A 17,563-nucleotide genomic window follows, 5' to 3' on the forward strand; every position below is an offset into this window, starting at 1 on the left:
TGGACCACACTGCAAGATAAAGCGGCCTAGCAAAAATAAGTCTTTCTTTTCCTACGGCATCTTGTTCTGTAGCACGCATTTGCTAAACCCTTAATAGATAATAGATTTTGGTTTTGTGATTGTTCATAATCACCCTCGCCCTATATATATAGGCCCCTAGTGTTTGTGCGAGGACGGTTGCTCTAATTTTTCAGCGTCGAGATTTTGTTTGCTGCTTAATTTCTTGTGACAGTATAGCCTGCCGGTAACAGCCAGGTGGCGCCAGTAGAGTGAGAGCTCAGGGACGCCTTCTTCGGAGGTCGATACAGGGCAGAGCAAAAAAGCTGAGTATAGTAGTTTGACGTCATGCCCGGTTTTCGTCAAAATAGAGTGTTTTGTACCTATTTGTTACCTTGACATCTTCACTTCGCGCACTCCTCCGGAGTGTGCTCCCAGCTCGTTCCTCCGAAGTCAACACAACTGTCATAGTTAGTAAAAGACGGCCCGTGCCAGACGTTTGCAAAGCGACGTAGATGTTAACATATCGCCGCGGGGCGTTTTTCGCGGCCTCGGAGATGCAGGAGCGAGCCGACATTAAAAGTTTTAACTACGAGAGTGTCAACAAGAGCCACGTAAATAGCTGTGCACACTCGGAGCGGACGCGCGCGTTTGATTGAAGTACTTCGGGACCAATCTTTTACGATTACCACTCGATAATGACGTGACACGGTTAACTCAGCTTAACTGCTGTTACGCGGCACCACAGATACCGGTCTATACTCTCGGACAGCTATTCCATAAGAAGGGAAGAGCGTCGTGCACTGCCTCGATGGATGATCAAGATGCTCAAGCGCACGTTCGCCCATAGCTTTGTCTGCATAGCCGCAGAGTGTTGTCGGCAAATATTGTGCACCTACTGTGGCTTAGCGTAATTGCAGTTAAATGTGCCCGTGAAACAAGGGTATAACAAGGGTCATACAATGCGTCTCAAACACGGTTTTCAATATGTGCGACTTGACAAGCTCACCTACTTGCTTACTTTGTCTTCGAAAGAGTGATACGATATGTTCGGCGGTGGAACATCATTAAAGCTTTTACACACACGCAAAAGAATAATAACGTACCTTAACGCTGGAGGGTACATGCGCAGTGTTTCTGATACGACGCAGTGCAAGTATTTGAGCTTGGACACCGCGTCGAGGCTTGGTTCTGGACCCTGTACAAGGAAATTGAATGATTTACGTTATATAAAGCAAGTGATTTAAAAAATAAATATAATATATCCCTACATTGCGGCCTAGGGGTGTATATCTTATGTGTTCTTTAAGCGTTACGTGTCATGCTGGGATTAGAATCAAGTATGTAGGCATGCTTAAAGCAAGTATCATAGTCATGAAGAGATTATTACTGAAAAGAAACCCACAATTGCAGTTAGCTCGCCGGCTCTTGTTTCACAGTGAACGTATGATTACTGATTTATTTTTGGGCGAAATATTTTACCTGACGACATAAGTCTTAGAAAGCTGCCGAGGTATTAGGATCTTAAAAATTTTGGTATAGACAAAACAAAAGAACCAATCATTTTAATTTTATGTTCGTCTTTATACAGCAAAGGTCGGTCTGCCTTTGAGATGAGGCGATATAGCAATAATGTTGTGTGTATGCTTACACAGCCTGAAGTTAGCCTGAACGAGGGACTTGTCTCTCAGCTGTAGATGAGTAATTAAGCCAGTGCGGCATAACCGCTAGCCTGGGGTCTAACGTGCACCAGGCAGTGCGGTACACCACCGGACGCCGGTACGATAATCATCCAGATCGAAACGGGCAGGGGTGGGGATTCAGCCCGGGATCCCTGGGTTCTGCAGTGCGAGCTTTCGCTCCACGTGCTCCGAGCTGGTGTACGCTTGCCCGCAATCACGTAATGCGCAGGCCTTGCCTTTTTAGTTGGTATGGCGCTAGGACGAGCGGACGCAAAGAAGCACGCATCTGCCGCTTTGCCGTGTATACTCTCGTCAAAAAAACGTGTCTGCCCCTTGGGAAGGATCGGGAACTCACTGGCAATGACGTAACACGTCATCACGACGGCCTTGTCTTTTAGGAAATGTTGCATGTGAACTCACATGTTTCGCGAAACAGTCGTCGACCTCTTGTCTCAGCCTGTCTTGAATGTCGGGACACACGGCCAGCTGGTACACGGCGAAGGCGATCGTGGTCGACGTTGTTTCCAGACCAGCCGTGAAGAACAACACACACTGCGCCAAGGCTTCGTCTTCTGTCAGGGCTGAAAGTTACCGATCGCGGCACTCGGTTAGCTCGAACGGGCCATCGGCCGATTTGTTTTATCGTTTTTCGATCCCAGATTGAAGGTTGCGACAACAACTATCATATGCGGAGTGCACGTCGTCTGCTTTTTGCACATGAGTTGCAGTGACGTCAGAACGACGCCGAGCTCTGATTGGCTTTGATTGAAAGGATAATGGGTAGATCTCAATGCTAGATGTCTTGAGGTCTACCCACTATATTTTTTCAATCAGTCAATAAGGGCTCGGCGTTCTTACATCATCGGAACCCCTATGCAAGAAGCAGACGAACCTACGCTTTGCATATTCACTGGCGGCTCAACTTCACACTGCTCGTACATTGTACAAAAAGCAACATAATGACATAATTATAGGAGGGCACACTTCACAGATGTTTGAAGCAGGATTTGTTTTGTGCACCTGTAGGCTTTAAACATGTCCGCAGACCGTTTCTGTATGGCCAATGTGACAGGACCGTCATGCAAAGCAGAAATACACTTCATAGTCTGCAGACGGTCTTTTGTATGGTGTATGAGCAGAGGGTGATCTCGGCTTGCTTAAGAAGTGCAGGGCGTGGTTAGTGTCGAACATCATATTATCGTGCGTCGGCCAATGATTCATATGAGACCTAAGCGGTAATGGTATGTGGTTAGAAGCATCCTGTATGTGTAAAACGTAAGAAAACGAAATGATAATGCATATGTTGGTTTTGTACTCATAATATACCGTTATGTACATTTACAAACCAGAAATGCAAATATAACGTCTAGAGGTACCGAGTACCGTAGAGGTGTAGAGGAATACAAAAAGAAATTAAGTATAACTTTAAAAATAGACACAAAATAATTTAGGACTTTCCTGGCGGTAACGTTTCACAGATGGAAGTCGGAAACAATGAGGTATCTACAGGAAGAAAGCCAATTTCGTCGCTATGTAGAAAAGTAAAGTATATTCAACGAAGTGTCAGAATTTAGTTGACATTTGTTAGAGGCTTAATTCGCAATGAAGAATAAAAATTCTTGCCTCTAGAGTCCCGACTAAAACTAAAATCACGAATGAGGTTTCTGATCTTTGTAGGAGGGAGTATTTCTTGACCGGTATCCAGAGGTGGCCCTGCCTATTGTTGTTAGTAAGTAAGGTACGTTGTTGGGCTAGTTGGTTCATCTTAGTAAAACATATAAAATAGCGCAACAGAAACAAGGACAAGAAGTAAACAGGACAGGCGCTGTTAGTAACTCCGTTTGACCAATTAACCGTCCTTCTAACTGTCGGTGTCCCAAGCATGTTTTTAAACGAATTTTAAAGCGGTAGCTTTGTAGGCCCTACCACGCTCAAGGTCGTGTCCTCAAGGTCATGTAACGCCCGTTAGTGAAGCGGTGGTGCGTAAGCGTAAGTTCCTGTCGCGTAAGCTCGTAAGCGCCGGTTGCGTAAGCTCTGTTCGCGCGCGCGAAAGAGAGAGAGAAAGAAAGATAGAGAGAACCCAACCATGCTCGTGTTATCAAGGTAACGCAGCACCCGTGCCTGTAGTGAAGCAAGCTCGTAAGCGCCGGTAGGTGAAGCTGACGTGACATGACGTCCTTGACGTCTTCCTTGACGTCATCCTGGTGATCGTCCTTGAGATCGTCCTAAAGCTCGTCCTAGGAGTCGTCCTAGATGCCGTCCTTGACGTTGTCCTCGATGTGTGTACGACATATTACAACCATTTCGTCACCGTAACATTTCCTTTCCTGATTATTTTCTTCACTAACAATGTTCCTATAAAGCTACCGCATTTTATCGCGTTTGGTCGAATGAACAAAGCTGCATTAATTTTTGATAACCCGTACGGCTGGTTCACGACAAAATCACAATTAAGGAACAGAGTATCTTGTCGCTCCCTAGCCAAACTGGCAAATAAGAACGCCGAATAACGAATTACGAAGCCAAACATGTGAACATCATAGAACGCTTCCCGCGTCTCTTAAGCTGTCGCGACTATAATTTACTGCGACTGTATACACTGTATGTTGGTTTTATAACAAACAATGTGAGCCATAGTTACTCAATGACTCAAAGCACAGTATGACACTCGGGGCGTGGACTTTTATGATCATTCTTGATTCGTGAGTGGGTTCTCGGCGTTCCCAGCAGGCTGATGTTGCAATGAGAACGACTGTGGAAGGATAATAAAATTCCTCCCGGGACTCGCTGCAGGCCTTTGCGTCTTTGAAGCTGTCTTTGACCATAGACCGACTCGCGGCTCTGACGTACCACGGCTGCCGTGGCGCTGATGTCAGCACGCCGCATGCGCAGTAGCTTATATGGGCGAACGCGGCCTTGTTTGTAAAGCAGCCTGTTGGCATGTAGCCGTATAAAATGTGAACGAACATTTTGTGACGAACGAGGTCTCCGGCTTCTGCTCGCTCCCAAGGTTGTAGAGGCTGTTCTCCATGTCTTGGCCACCGTCGCTGCTGACTTCCACGATACCCGACTCTTGGGCATCTACCATGAGCTGGAGAAAGTCCTGATGCCTCTGAAATGTTTACGAAGCAATAACGTGGTAATCTGAGTCGTCAAGTATCAGACATATAATAAAACAATCTTGGAAATGCTTTTTTTTTTTTTAGATTAAGGATGTGCTCTGATACCAGCACCAGACAGATATCGACCGTGGTATTCTATGATACGTAAAGATGTACTTACGATATTAGCTTCTTTGCGCTTTTTGATAATGCTTGCGCAGGTATTCTTGAAATAATGAAATATCTCTCCCGGGAAAACTTTCGTGCCGAATACTTTGAATAGCCGTGGAAACAGGCTCATAAGGAAAACTGAAACGTAAGCGGAAAGTTCACAAAATAACTTTGGAAGTCACCTGAGGCGCTGGACCCGTCAAACACAAATGTGGGGTCGAAGTTTTGGGAGCGTGCAGATTGGACTCGTGTGAAGATGACGCCGCGCTTTTGCCGCACAAGTCCAAACGGCGCGCCCCGCCAACTTTCGGCTCTAACTTCGTGTTTGACAAATTTCTTAGATAGACGTATACTTACACAGAAACACTACATATGCATTAATTTTGGTCGCGAACGCCTTTCTTGCTTTCGTTACGAATTCATCGGTCTGATTGGTGTGCGAGTCCAGTTTTGTTCCAAACGCGCACCTGGCAATGACATCCAGTGTGTAGTGGCCGAAGAATCTATAAAAGGAAGCATCGTAGAAAACAAAAATGGTTGTATGAATAGCTCTCTTGAAATGCCTTTACATGTCTAGACTATATTGATAGATCTTAGGCTTATCCTTTTCTATGCACCCGCACCCTTCTGGACGGCAATCACGGGTAATCAACTCAAAGATGGAAAGTTTTTTTCAAACACTTGCAGTTTCGGTATATTTCCTATTCTTTTCGCGCATCATCCTTTCTTTCTTGGCTCGAGACAAATTTCTAAAATGTTTTAATCGATAAAGCTTCATAGATGATATGCTCTCGAAAATACCGCGAAACCTTTGCTCTAGTGAAGTACAGTTCCAGGACCACGTCATAGATGGCGCCAGCGTGCCAGTGCGTTCACTCGGCCTAAGGGATCACAAGATCTTGGTACTAAGCAAATGCAAGTGTGGGAACGGGTCTCAAGTCCCGTCATCCTCGTCCTCGCGCTTGAAGCAAACTCTGCAATACCTACTTCAATATAATGAGGGGTGTACTCATTTGCGTTAGAGTGTGCTCGAGGGCGGTGTTTTCCCTCACAACCACTTACGACATGAAAAAGCACTTAAAGGGATCTTAAACACGCTGGCACGCTCGCGCCATCTGCCAGCTAGCCCTTGAACTGCGTATAGCTAGACTAGAGGTTTTCGCAGACAAGCAAGATCAAATCTACAAGGTGTCTATCAAAAATGGTCGCCTATAACATCGTCATAACTATTTCAAGCCCGCGGTGAAAAAGGAATGCGTAAAAATGATAAAAATCTAGACGCAGAACGAAAGTTTCCACCTCATAGATGGCGCAAGCTGTGCAAATGTGTTCTCTTTTTGTTTTCTGCCCGCTCTGCCCCCAGTGAAGAGTGCCGGCGACATATGCCCTCACAGCATCTGGGGCTGCTACAGACATTCCATACACAGGACCGCACACCTAAATTCGTTTCCATCTTGGCCTACGAAAACTGGACAAGCCCTCACCCCAGACAGCCAACCAACCACCAAAACATAAGTTCGACTCGCTGCTTTCCTTCTTGCAAACAGCGAGCCTTCCCTTGCACGCACGACTATCTCTCCATCTCTAGCTCTCTGCCCTTCTTGTCCCATCTCCCTCTCCCCACGCTTCCGTCTCGGATGACTACAGTCGAGCGAGACGGCGGCTTATTTCATTGTTATGTAAATAAAACATGTCAACAACAACTTGGTGCTCTCTCGTTTCAAGCTGTTATAGGAAAAAGCAAGGCACTAGCACACTGAAACGCAAATGTGTGAGCCGGCCCATAGGGCGTATCCGCTGAACATTACAGTTTAGTGCGCTGTTCACTGCGCATGCTTGGAACGGGCTCACATTTATAGGCTGCTAAGACGAGCAGTCTTGATGATGGGAAATATACGCTGCAAAAGAACCATGGAAGTTTGCCATTAGCACTCGCTTAGCAGTCGCGGACTCAGGTATGACCGCCAGCGAATACTCCATCCTTAAATTTGCTTTTGCTCATTTTGTGCCCATCATCAGCGTCGTTGAGTTCGTGAGGTAGACTTCCACTTGTGCTTAGCGGTCAAGCCTGACTGCAATGTGAGTTTTGTTTTTTTGCAAATAGAGCCGCATACCGGTGTTAAGACAGTTATACTTCCAGTATAGTGGTGTTCGACGGAACTGGTCCCCATACTGTAGAACATGGGTCCGTACCGACAGTTATTGGTAATAGACAGTAAACGTTCTGCCGGTCGAAGACGTTCTCGGTTTTGACCGGCTGAAGGAAACCAAATCTGCTGTTCAACCGGATGAAGGAAACCAAATGCCTGAGGCATTTGGTCTCCTTCATCAGTATTAATATTTACAAAAGTTTCAATTAAACTAACAAGACTATAATGTTATCCATAATAAACCTGAGACGAAGGAAAAATAAAAAAACGGACAGTACAACGAAGTCTCTTCGTTGTACTGTCCGTTTTTTTATTTTGCCTTCGTCTCAGGTTTAATATGGATACCATTCACCAGCTCGCCTGTGTTTTTTACCTTTCAAGGCTATAATGACAGGTTTAATATATCGCCCCGTCCATCGTCGTTTTTTTTCTGTCTCAGGTATGGAACAGTCCAACATACTGTGTTCTTAAGGTCATCTTGTTTTCCCCTCATCTTGTTTTCAAGATGAGGGGTTTACAATCTGTTGCCGTACGGTTTATCAAAATCAAATCGCTCCCACTGCTTGTAGTTCACACTGTAAGAAGCGACATAAAACAAAAAAATGTCCTCAAAAGTATTGATTGCTGGCTTACCTGTCACACTGCACTGGCAGCGGGACTCCTAACATTTGGAGCCTTTGACTTGCAGAGAACAGGCGTGCGGCGTTTGGCTCTCGCATTCGAACGCGTACGACGAGTGCAGTGGAGACAAAGGCCATGCTAGCTTTAGGTCTACCCACTAATTTGAATCGCGGTACGGCGTCCTGATGTCCCCGCGCCGCTCTAGTCTCCTCCTCTCCATCAGTTGCTCGGCGCATAGTGGCAATAGAGGTAGGCTGTATTCGCAACTTTCACGACCTATAGGAGGCGCACTGGCGCCTATCAAAATGGCTGTCATCTGGATGATCGTCGTAGAACAGCAGTACGAGGCTGGCTCTGCGACGCGTCACTAATTCTAGTTTTGCTTTATACGAGCAGCATTAGAGCCTTGACTTTTTTTTGTTCACGTCGGGAAGGTCTAGGCAAGCCCCTTTATCGTGAAGCCGATCGCGATGCTCACACCGCGCGGTACCAGCAGGCAGGAGCAAAGCGGTCGGCTGAAAGGGCCCCTTCAGCGCCGTGATAATCACATAACCTTAGCACGCACTGCCAGTAAAAGGTCCAAACAGATGGGATTTCGACCGAAACCGAAGGCTCTTTTACGTAACCAAGCCTCGTAGAACAAATTGCGTTGAACTAATGCCTGTCCACTCGTCCCGCGCTTCCGAGTAAACAGGTGCATGCTATAGCCCGTTAACCATTTTGAGTTTTGGGGGAATTCCACACTCTGGAACTGCTTAATAGTTGTCTTCAATATAAAATTACATTTTTTGCCTTTAAAATCAAGTTTCAAGCCACAAGAGAAATGGAAGCGAGGCTGGTTCGACCAGAATTGTTGAGTGCACGAACCGAAAAAAGCAGACGAGCTATGTTCGTCTTGAGCGGATTGGGGGCGGCTCCACGTTGACGAGCTAGGCTCGCCCAAAACGGGGCTAGTTGAAAGGGATACTTTTCCTTTCACCATCGGCGCTCACCACGGTGCCAAGGGGGCAGCCCAAAACCGCGAGCAGTCTGCTCTTTCATCATACAAAAGACACGGCGCTCCCTCCAGACATGGTAGAATTATCTGCGGACTCACGAAGACACGTTGAAAACATTTTTCCTTGCGTTCGTATGCTTCGAACAGGTCTGCAAAAAGTGTTTGCAGGACCAATCTTGACAGGGCCGTCGTACGAGGAAGGATCGATGGATGTCAATGGCTATGCCCTTTGTAACGGGCGGTAGCTTGCGCCACCTATAGCCTAAGTCTAGAAAGACTAACACGCCTCAGACAGTGTCCGCAGACTGTCTTTTGCATGATGTATTAGAGCAGCGTTACCGCGGCTCGAGGAAAGTTGCCTTCCCATTTTGGAAAAAAATATTTTTTTTTTCCTCCGAGCTTAACTCTTATATTTATCGATACCTGAGATGACTACCGAAATCACAGACAGGGACCGAGGACTGCTTTATATATGAACACGGAATATCACATTCAAGAGGCAAGAGGCAAGAGGAATGCGGTATTATCTTATCAGATAATACCGCAGTCTTCTTGCTTGCGGAGCGATACAAAAAAAAAAAATGTTCGGGTCACGCCAGGCACTGCGTTTCTTACACTTGCCAGTGTCGATGTATATATATGTATATATAAACGTATACGGTCAACTGCATTTCATTCCCTATGGTATATATGAGTCAGTTCCTCTCCACGCTTACTGTTTAACGTCCAGATCTTCATTGTTCTCGGCCGCTTTGCGTAAGTGTTCGCAAGTCAGCTTCGCACAGTCTTGAATAAGGCCATTCATCTGCAATAGAAAACAATGCAGCGTCATTGAGAGAGAGAAAGAAAAAAAAAAGACGCGGTGGTGGATGCAGAGATTGTCTCTTGATATGAAATAATGAAATCTAAACGAATCAAGTTGAACGCAAACATTTCCGCCTTAGAGCCACATCGCATCGCATAGCGTATCGAGCAAGAGTGATACGCAGACCGAAAAGTGTAACTTTATGGCTACTGGCATTATAAGAAACGAAAGGAGTGGCAAGTCCTGGGGCTCTAAACTCGTCAAACACAAAGTTGGGGCCGAAGTGGACGGAGCGCAGAGATTGGACTATCGCGACGATAACTTCGCGCTTTTGTCGCCGTCGTCCAATCGGCGCACTACGCGAACTCTCGGCTCCAACTTTGCGTTTGACGAGTTTAGGGTCCCTGCACATCTCAGCATATGGCTGCGCAGCCAATGAATTTGTGGCATTAGCCGACAGGAAGGCCGAAGTACTTGTCGCAAAGCAGAAAGCGCAAACATTGTAAGCTACCAGGTGCACACGAAAGCCGCTGACATGTTGCTCGTCGATCGTATGCGGATTGCCAGTTCGTCTGCTTCTTTCTCAGGGGTTGCGATGATGTCAGAGCGTCGAGCTCTTATTGGCCGAGGAAAAAAAAAAAAAAAAACAAGCAAACAAACAACAAACAAACAAAAACAGTGGTTAGATTTTGAGGCTTCTATAGACGTTTGCAACTGTTATCACCCGGTCGAAAAATGCTGAGTCCCTGAACTGTGGGCGTATGCGCAGGGTTGGATACACCCCACAGCAGAGCAACAGCGCATGCTCAAAAGGCGTTCCGCAGCCCAGCCGACAAAGATGGCAGCGCGCAGATGACGCAGCTCCTCAGCTGCGTCTTCTGCAACGGGCTAGTGGGACCAATCAGACAGCATCAAAAGCGCACCATCATGGTGTTCGTTATGTTTCTGCACGTGTTCTATCATAACTTAACCAATCATAAACAGAAAAGCCAGTGACTCGCGCTTTTGACGCCGTTTGACTGTTTTTTCTAGCTCGTAGCGTCGCTTGCGTCTGGACTTTAAGGAACACCAATACCCCCCTCCCCCCCCCCCCCCCCCCCCCCTTCAAGAAAAAAAAATTATGTTTTGCTAGGCGATTTATTATGGTGTCAGAAGACTACCCAATCAATATTTTACTACAGCGTCACGTATATTTTTAATCAAGACAAAAAAACGCAACTGCTCGAAACCGAAACTAAAACTAGACTGGGAAGGAAGAAGGAATATAGAGGAAGAGAAAGTTACCCGATCTCGTGCCTGTGCTAATTTCCTTCTTTTTTTTTTTTCTTCAATGAACGTATTTGCAGCTTTTGTATAAGCCACAAAATGTGGGTATCCAATTTTTAGCTTATTTTTAGTATTGACGGTAGCTTCGATGACCCACGAGTTTGATTACCTTTGGTGGTTGTGTCCAAACCATAGAAAACGGCACGTAACTTCGGAGAAGAGAATGAGCACGACTCAAATGGGACAGTTCCCGATCGGCAGTGCTCGGGCGGAAAGCAAACAAATTTCGAGCCGCAAATTGTGTTCTGGGCAGTCTGGCGTTCATGTCATGTACAGGGTGTCACAAAAGAAAATTTACACGATCTTTTTTTACCGCAAAAATAAACTAGGCACCGCCGAACGCTCATTCTCCGCCCAAAGGTAGAGCTAGAGGTCACAACCAGATGCCAAAGTTTCAGCCCTATCCGATAACTTAATCAAAAGTTATAAGTGATTTTCTGAAAATTTCAATGGGAAAATGGAGCCCATTTTTTCCCGTTTTCGGTTTCTGTTGCCATAGAGCCGCATGTGTTCGAAAACGCCGTCGGACGCCATTTTCCCATTGAAATTTTCAGAAAATCATAACTTTTGATTAAGTTATCGGATCGGGCTGAAACTTTGCCATCTGGTTGTGACCTCTAGCGCTACCTTTGGGCGGAGAATGAGCGCTCGGCGATGCCTCGTTTATTTTTGCGGTAAAAAAGATCGTGTAAATTTTCTTTTGTGACACCCTGTATAAATGAAAACCTTGGCGAGCATAAATACCCTGTCAGTGTTTCTTGCCGAAACGAAGTACAGCATTGAGGTCTACCAACTATCCTTTCGATCAAAGCCAATCAGAGCTCGGCGTAGTTCTGACGTCACTCCTGCGCAAGAAGCAGACGACTTTGTCTCCCAATAAAAAAGACACAGTGTTCGCTGCTCGCGTTATGACCGAGTCCCACTAGAGCGAAAAACAGAAACAAACGACAGCGACAAGCCTCAAACCAAAGTCTTTCGCGATTTGACAAGCTTTGTAGAATAAAGAAGGTTTTGCTCAAACCCAAGCGTCATGCACGCGAGGGTACCTTTGGGAAGCTTGCAATCACTCGCGCTTACTTCACGAGCACCGAACGACTAAACGCCCGCCAAAGGTACCATCGCGAACATTCTGCATGTGTTTGAGGCTCGTCGCTGTCGCTTGTTTCTGTTTGTCGCTCTAGTGGGACTCGGGCTAACTATCCGCAGCGCGTTCGAAGCACGTTCGCTTCATACATGCTTCGAAGGTGTCCGCAGACAGTTTTTAAGGCGGAAGACCTACTTGTCCCATACGCGAAAAGGCGGCGGCGTTGTGCCCGAAATATGGTCACACCAACACGTCATCAAGCACGCGCCTCAGGAATGAAACACAAAGAGAAGCACAGCAAACGCAGATGCTTTGTCACAGAAGACGGCGGGGCCGCTCAAGGTCAAAGCGGACGCGCCTCAGGAATAAAACACAAAGAGAAGCACAGCAACGCGGATGCTTCGTCACGGAAGCCGTCGTGAAGCCGGCGGGGTTCACCGCGCCTGCGCAGAGGGGGAGCGAGATGTCACCGCCGTAGCTCCGTGAGAAAAAGGAAGACGTGGCGCGCTGCTTGTAGGAATGTGCTGCGTGTAGGAATGCTTTCGCATTCCTACAGTCTTAAGTGTCTCTGCCGAATTTTTTTGTACGACCCATCATACGAGAACAGCCTGCAGACTGTTCCCTGTATGATGTATTAGCAGTCTGACCGCTTCTTCGGAAGATTTTTGAGTTTCTACATTTCCGCAAAGTCCTCGAGAGAGAGAGCCAATCGATGCAGTCTAAGGAGAGAGCACGACGATACTGAAAACAAATTTGCTGAAAATACGCTAGTACTGAAACGAAGACGGACTGCGCTGTGGCACTAAATATAGGGTGAAACGTCACGTTCAGTGCCGGAGCGCAAACCGTTTTATTTAGGTTTAATCGGCAACAACGCTCTCCGCTCGTGCCGGTTGGCGCCGTCACAATATACATAATCAGCCTCGTCTTTCGCCACCAGCCCCCACCTCGCCCGCCCCCGTAAATAGCAGCGGTCGGTTCTTCCCGAGTGTTTTGCGGGAAAGTAGACGTTCCGGGTTTTTTAGAGCGCATGTTTTCTAAGCTGGCGGTAACATATAGCAATACACATAGGTGTACTTACTACGGTTATCCTACCTTCATCTGACATATGTATATATATGTATTTTTTTGTATAGAATGAAAATAGAGACGCTAGACCTGCAGTCCTAGACAGCTTAAGCAGGCGTAGCTTATTTTCACGCTTCTTGTTTCGTGATTGGTTGTTCGACGTTCTCATCTTCAAATTCTGCAATTTCATTGGCTGTGGGGCGATGTTAAGACCGCCCAGACTCGCCACGAGCTCCATGCTTAACGGTCGCAATGAGCTCGGCTTGCTGTCACTCTCTGCAATGAACTCGGCTTACCTTGCGCAACTTTCCGGTAGAGAATGCGGGGCTGACGGCGGGCCGAATCTTCCTCCACCGTTCCACGGTTGCGGAGGACATCATGTTGTCTAGAACGTCATCATTAAAACAAATTTCCTGTTGATAAAACGCATTGAGAGATTTATTGAAAAAATATTCGCCCCAACAGACATTTGATCAGATCCAATGAAGGTTCGATAGCACCCATATCTAATTCCTACTACGCAGCCCCTGTTCTTACGCAACGGAAAAGTGTAGGGGGTAGGGGGTCAGAGTGGAAGAGGAGGGACAGCACATCGCTCATCCGTGCACACCGCGCGGCGCAACGCCATTGGTCGTTTGCGCGATATGTTGTCAATCCACCAGCTGCGCTAACCGATCCTATAAATAAAAAGTCTGTACTGCTTTAGCATTCGGCTTAGACTCGCGCCCTCGCTAATTGGACACGAATCCGTGCCGAAGGCTGGCGCAGCACTGGTGCTTAATCCACGGTCCTTCTTCGCCTCCTTAGGGTGACGCCGAAAATTTTGCACTATGGTCTTTAGCTGGTGTTGGCTACGCGTCCCGTTGCAGGCTCTCCCTTTCTGTCCCTCATGGCCTTGCTACAGCGCGACTAACACCAGCATAGCAAGCATGGTACGTGCAGAGTTCGCATATAGATAGCTTTCACTGACATCACTTGGTCAGACATAATAGAGGGAAGGGCACGCGAGAACGTAGCTTTCCGCTGCATTATTCCGACGCTTCTGGTTAGCAGAAAGAAGGGCGTACTACTGACTGACGTCACGTGCAAGCTTACGGTATAAACTCTAGGCAATTACACGCGGCTTCGATGTAACGCAGCTGCAATGGCACTGCCGTCGGCACAGCGTGCGCGTGCATTCTTCACCTCACGTGAATCTGGTTTCTGCGTACGCGAAGTGACCACACCTGGCATGGGTATACGCGGCCCTATTTTCAAACAGCTGATTGACGTAAAAAAACGCAAAAGGAAACGAAAAAAAGAAAAAAAGAAACTAGGTAAGTCCGATTCACAAGGTGCACTTTTGCTTGCGAATTCGCAGGTGCGACGTAGAGGACCGCAGCTTCCCCAGTCTTTTTTTTTCCCCGCCCTAGCAACGTTAGAGCTGCAAAGTCGCAAGTAAAATCTCACCATGTGAATAAAGCCTCACAGCTGTAGTAATACGGTTGAACAGAAGACGCGGAGTGTCCGACCATTTTTCTATCACCTCAATATCAGCGAGGTAACAAAAATTATACGTAAGTCAACAACCAGATGAGCCTTTAATCCAGATGCGCCTTTCACTACGGCGCGTTTGTCGCAGTGTTTTTTCTCGGGGTTTTTGCGGCCCTAGCAAAAGTACAGTTGCCGCTGCGTGAAGAGCTGTTCACGCGCGAGAAACAAGTGAAAATCCTTTCGCACAGTTCATTGCTCTCGCGCCCGCGCCACTGCCAGTGTCATGGGGATTCGCGCGCGAGTTATTCGAGAATTTCAAACCATCGTGCACTGCAACGCCTATACAGTATTGTACACTTGTAGGAATTCGCAGCAATGAAAACGTAAGCAGCGTATTCCGTCACGACACGATGATCATGACAAAATCTGAAATTGAAACCAAAACTATAAGTGGCCAACTGCTACCCAGAATTCATTTCGTGCCACCATGCCTCCAGGGGCGCTTCGATTCAGGAAAAAGGCTATTGAAACGGGAGATATACGCACGTTTCTAGGAAATGAGACGTAATTCATATTGATCGATTACTTTGTTTGAAGGTTTTGATAGTTATAATTGCCTGTCTGTTTCTTCCATTCCAAATTGTGCAATTTGTTTTATTTATTAAAATTTTTTGAGCTTGAACACACAAAAAATCTCGAGAAATGAAAAAAAAAAAAAAAGAGGCCATACTAAGACAAATATTTACAAATAAATTAAACGCCAAATTTGCGTTTTGTTCAGTCCTACATTTGGGATATTAGGAGCGTCCATATCTCTCAGTAAGGCAATTGGAAGAGTCAATCGAAGCAATCGACGGACGCAGAAGGTAAAAATGTATTAAGAGCTAAGAAAGTAAAAAACAAGCACCTGCGCTGTGGCACCGAGCGTGACGTCTCAACATTGCACAGTGCCACGGCGCAAACTGTCTCTTTGGGTCTAAAAATATTATCAGCTTCGTGATTCGCCCAACTCCCTCCTTAGATAACAGTGCTTCGCGGGAAAGTAGACACTCCAGATTTCGCACAGTATAGAGCCGAATTAGAAACATTACACTCACGTGGGAAAAAAGATAAATAAAAGTGACCAGATTTTGCACTTACTCGTCTATTGGCGAGCTGGGAAAAGTCTTTGACAAGTATCTGCTTCACAATCTCCGGGTCGGAAACCATGAGCGCCGGCTTCAATCCTTCGAAAGCGCTGTAACCGTGTATGTTATCGAAAGTAATCAAGATACAGTGAAGCTTCCAGGTAGCACGCAGGAGAAACGCCCAACCTGACACAAGCTTGGCAATATGCTATGGGTTCCTAACTTGGGCCTAACGCGATTTCGCTCCAAGTCGTTAGTGAGTAATTTTCTTTGGCTCTTCTCTGGCTTCCCACTGACTCGCCACATCATTCCCGAAGTTCAATACTCGAGCCAAATATGCCGCGTTATGAACCGAGAAAAACCGAGCATTAAAGCCTAAATCTAGCACTTGTTTGACCATTGTCGAACAACCAGAAGGTAAGCCTACCCTTGCACTTGTTTGGCGGTTTAGACCGCAAGATGTCAGACGACAGTCAAAATACCCGCAGTGAAGCTTAACTTATTTGGCGAAATAGGCCCAATATATTTAGGCTCCAACCAAAGAAGGTCGAATGTGGCTCTATATACTTGGCTCGTTCGGGCTTTTCATTAAGACCCTAAATATCCCGGCGAAAACCACATTTCGGCCCGAAGAGCCGCGCGAACGCACGGACAGGTGGGCACATCTTTGCGTGGCGAACGGGTGCAATACCTACCCGAAGACCCTTCCGTAATCTTCCAGGTTTTCCATGTCCCACTGGGGAACAGGCTGCGCGTAAAACAGGAGAACGAACGAATGTCAGAACCTCTGTGGCGTCACCTTTCCCAAAATGAACATTGGCCACTGACAGCTTTAGAAACGCACGGCGTGGCTTGATACGTTAATACTAATATTATTCATTTTCACAACAAGAATATTACCCTTATCCGAGATACCAGGAACTGCGTTGCTCAAACTTATCCCCCGTAATTGTGCGTTGGCGACATTGGTCGTATACAAAGAATTATGCACCCCGAAGCCGCGCTCAGGCTGCTAATACATCGACAAAATACAGTCTTCAGGAACCGTCGGAGGCATATGTTCCTTCCTTGTGTGACACTTGTCATAAAAAAAAAAAAATGTTTGCATACATGTCCAAAGTAAACCCATGTTAATAGACCAACCCAACTCTCTGACATCACACCACTGCGGTGGCGCTGCTGTCGGTACTGCGCATGCGCATGCGCTTCCCTCCTTCCGAATTTGGTTTCTGCGCAAGCGCAATGCCCACACCTGGTGCGGGCAAGGCGGGCTTCTTTCTAAACACTTTGTTGGTGTATAGACCGTGCACTCGAGTCCTTTTGTAGGATGTGCAAGCAGTTTTGGGTAGGACAGCTTTGGGTAGGACACAAGGGCACTCTCGGGAAAACATGAGTTGTACTTGCCATGCGTAAAACCTTCAGCATTACTCGGATGCTCTGGAAGAATGGAATGTGTACGACATTTTGCTTCTTCCAGTAATCGGTGTTTCGGGTGAAGTACCTGATGCAAAAAAACATTGTACTATGAGAAAACAACAAACACAACAGGAAAAGAAAAAAACAAGAAAAAACAACAACAACATCGAGCACTGACACGTTGCGTGCTTTCATCTTTAATATGTATCAAAGTTTCATATACTATTACGCTACGTTCCACTTGAAAGGACAGCGAAGTAAAATTCACGGGAGAGCCATGCTTTCAGCCTGCCTGGGTCCCAAGTGGGCCCATGCAATTATATCAGCTTGAGTAAAACTACATATTTTCCAGGGTATAGTCCGCAAAAACAAATTAAGGTTCGCAAAAAGAAAAAAGTTTCTACTTGGACAGTTTGCACCCGGTGACTATATAGTCGGTGTGGTGTCTAGTTCGCACGTTAAACATTCCATACAAGGTACGCACGCGTTGATCCTGCTTTTCTAGTTCACACACACAAAAAAAAAACCTTTTCATACATAAATCA

General features: G+C 46.4%; 1 protein-coding gene across 1 annotated transcript in view; it reads right to left on the minus strand.

Annotated features, from left to right (window-relative positions):
* LOC120838800 (cytochrome P450 3A24) overlaps positions 1 to 17,097 on the minus strand; it is a 30,777-nt gene extending 13,680 nt beyond the window's left edge. The window contains exons 1-10 of the mRNA XM_040500450.2: positions 17,007 to 17,097; positions 16,298 to 16,350; positions 15,616 to 15,712; positions 13,299 to 13,415; positions 9,436 to 9,524; positions 5,309 to 5,454; positions 4,962 to 5,089; positions 4,647 to 4,791; positions 2,100 to 2,260; positions 1,104 to 1,195 (exon numbers count right to left, since the gene is read on the minus strand). Coding sequence (XP_040356384.2) covers positions 1,104 to 1,195; positions 2,100 to 2,260; positions 4,647 to 4,791; positions 4,962 to 5,089; positions 5,309 to 5,454; positions 9,436 to 9,524; positions 13,299 to 13,415; positions 15,616 to 15,712; positions 16,298 to 16,350; positions 17,007 to 17,027 — 1,049 coding nt within the window. The 5' untranslated portion in view covers positions 17,028 to 17,097. The remainder of the gene's footprint in view (positions 1 to 1,103; positions 1,196 to 2,099; positions 2,261 to 4,646; positions 4,792 to 4,961; positions 5,090 to 5,308; positions 5,455 to 9,435; positions 9,525 to 13,298; positions 13,416 to 15,615; positions 15,713 to 16,297; positions 16,351 to 17,006) is intronic.
* Between the last annotated feature and the right edge of the window lie 466 nt (positions 17,098 to 17,563).

This window comes from Ixodes scapularis, unplaced genomic scaffold, assembly GCF_016920785.2.
Source record: "Ixodes scapularis isolate PalLabHiFi unplaced genomic scaffold, ASM1692078v2 PGA_scaffold5__190_contigs__length_132052651, whole genome shotgun sequence".
Lineage (NCBI taxonomy): Eukaryota > Metazoa > Arthropoda > Arachnida > Ixodida > Ixodidae > Ixodes > Ixodes scapularis.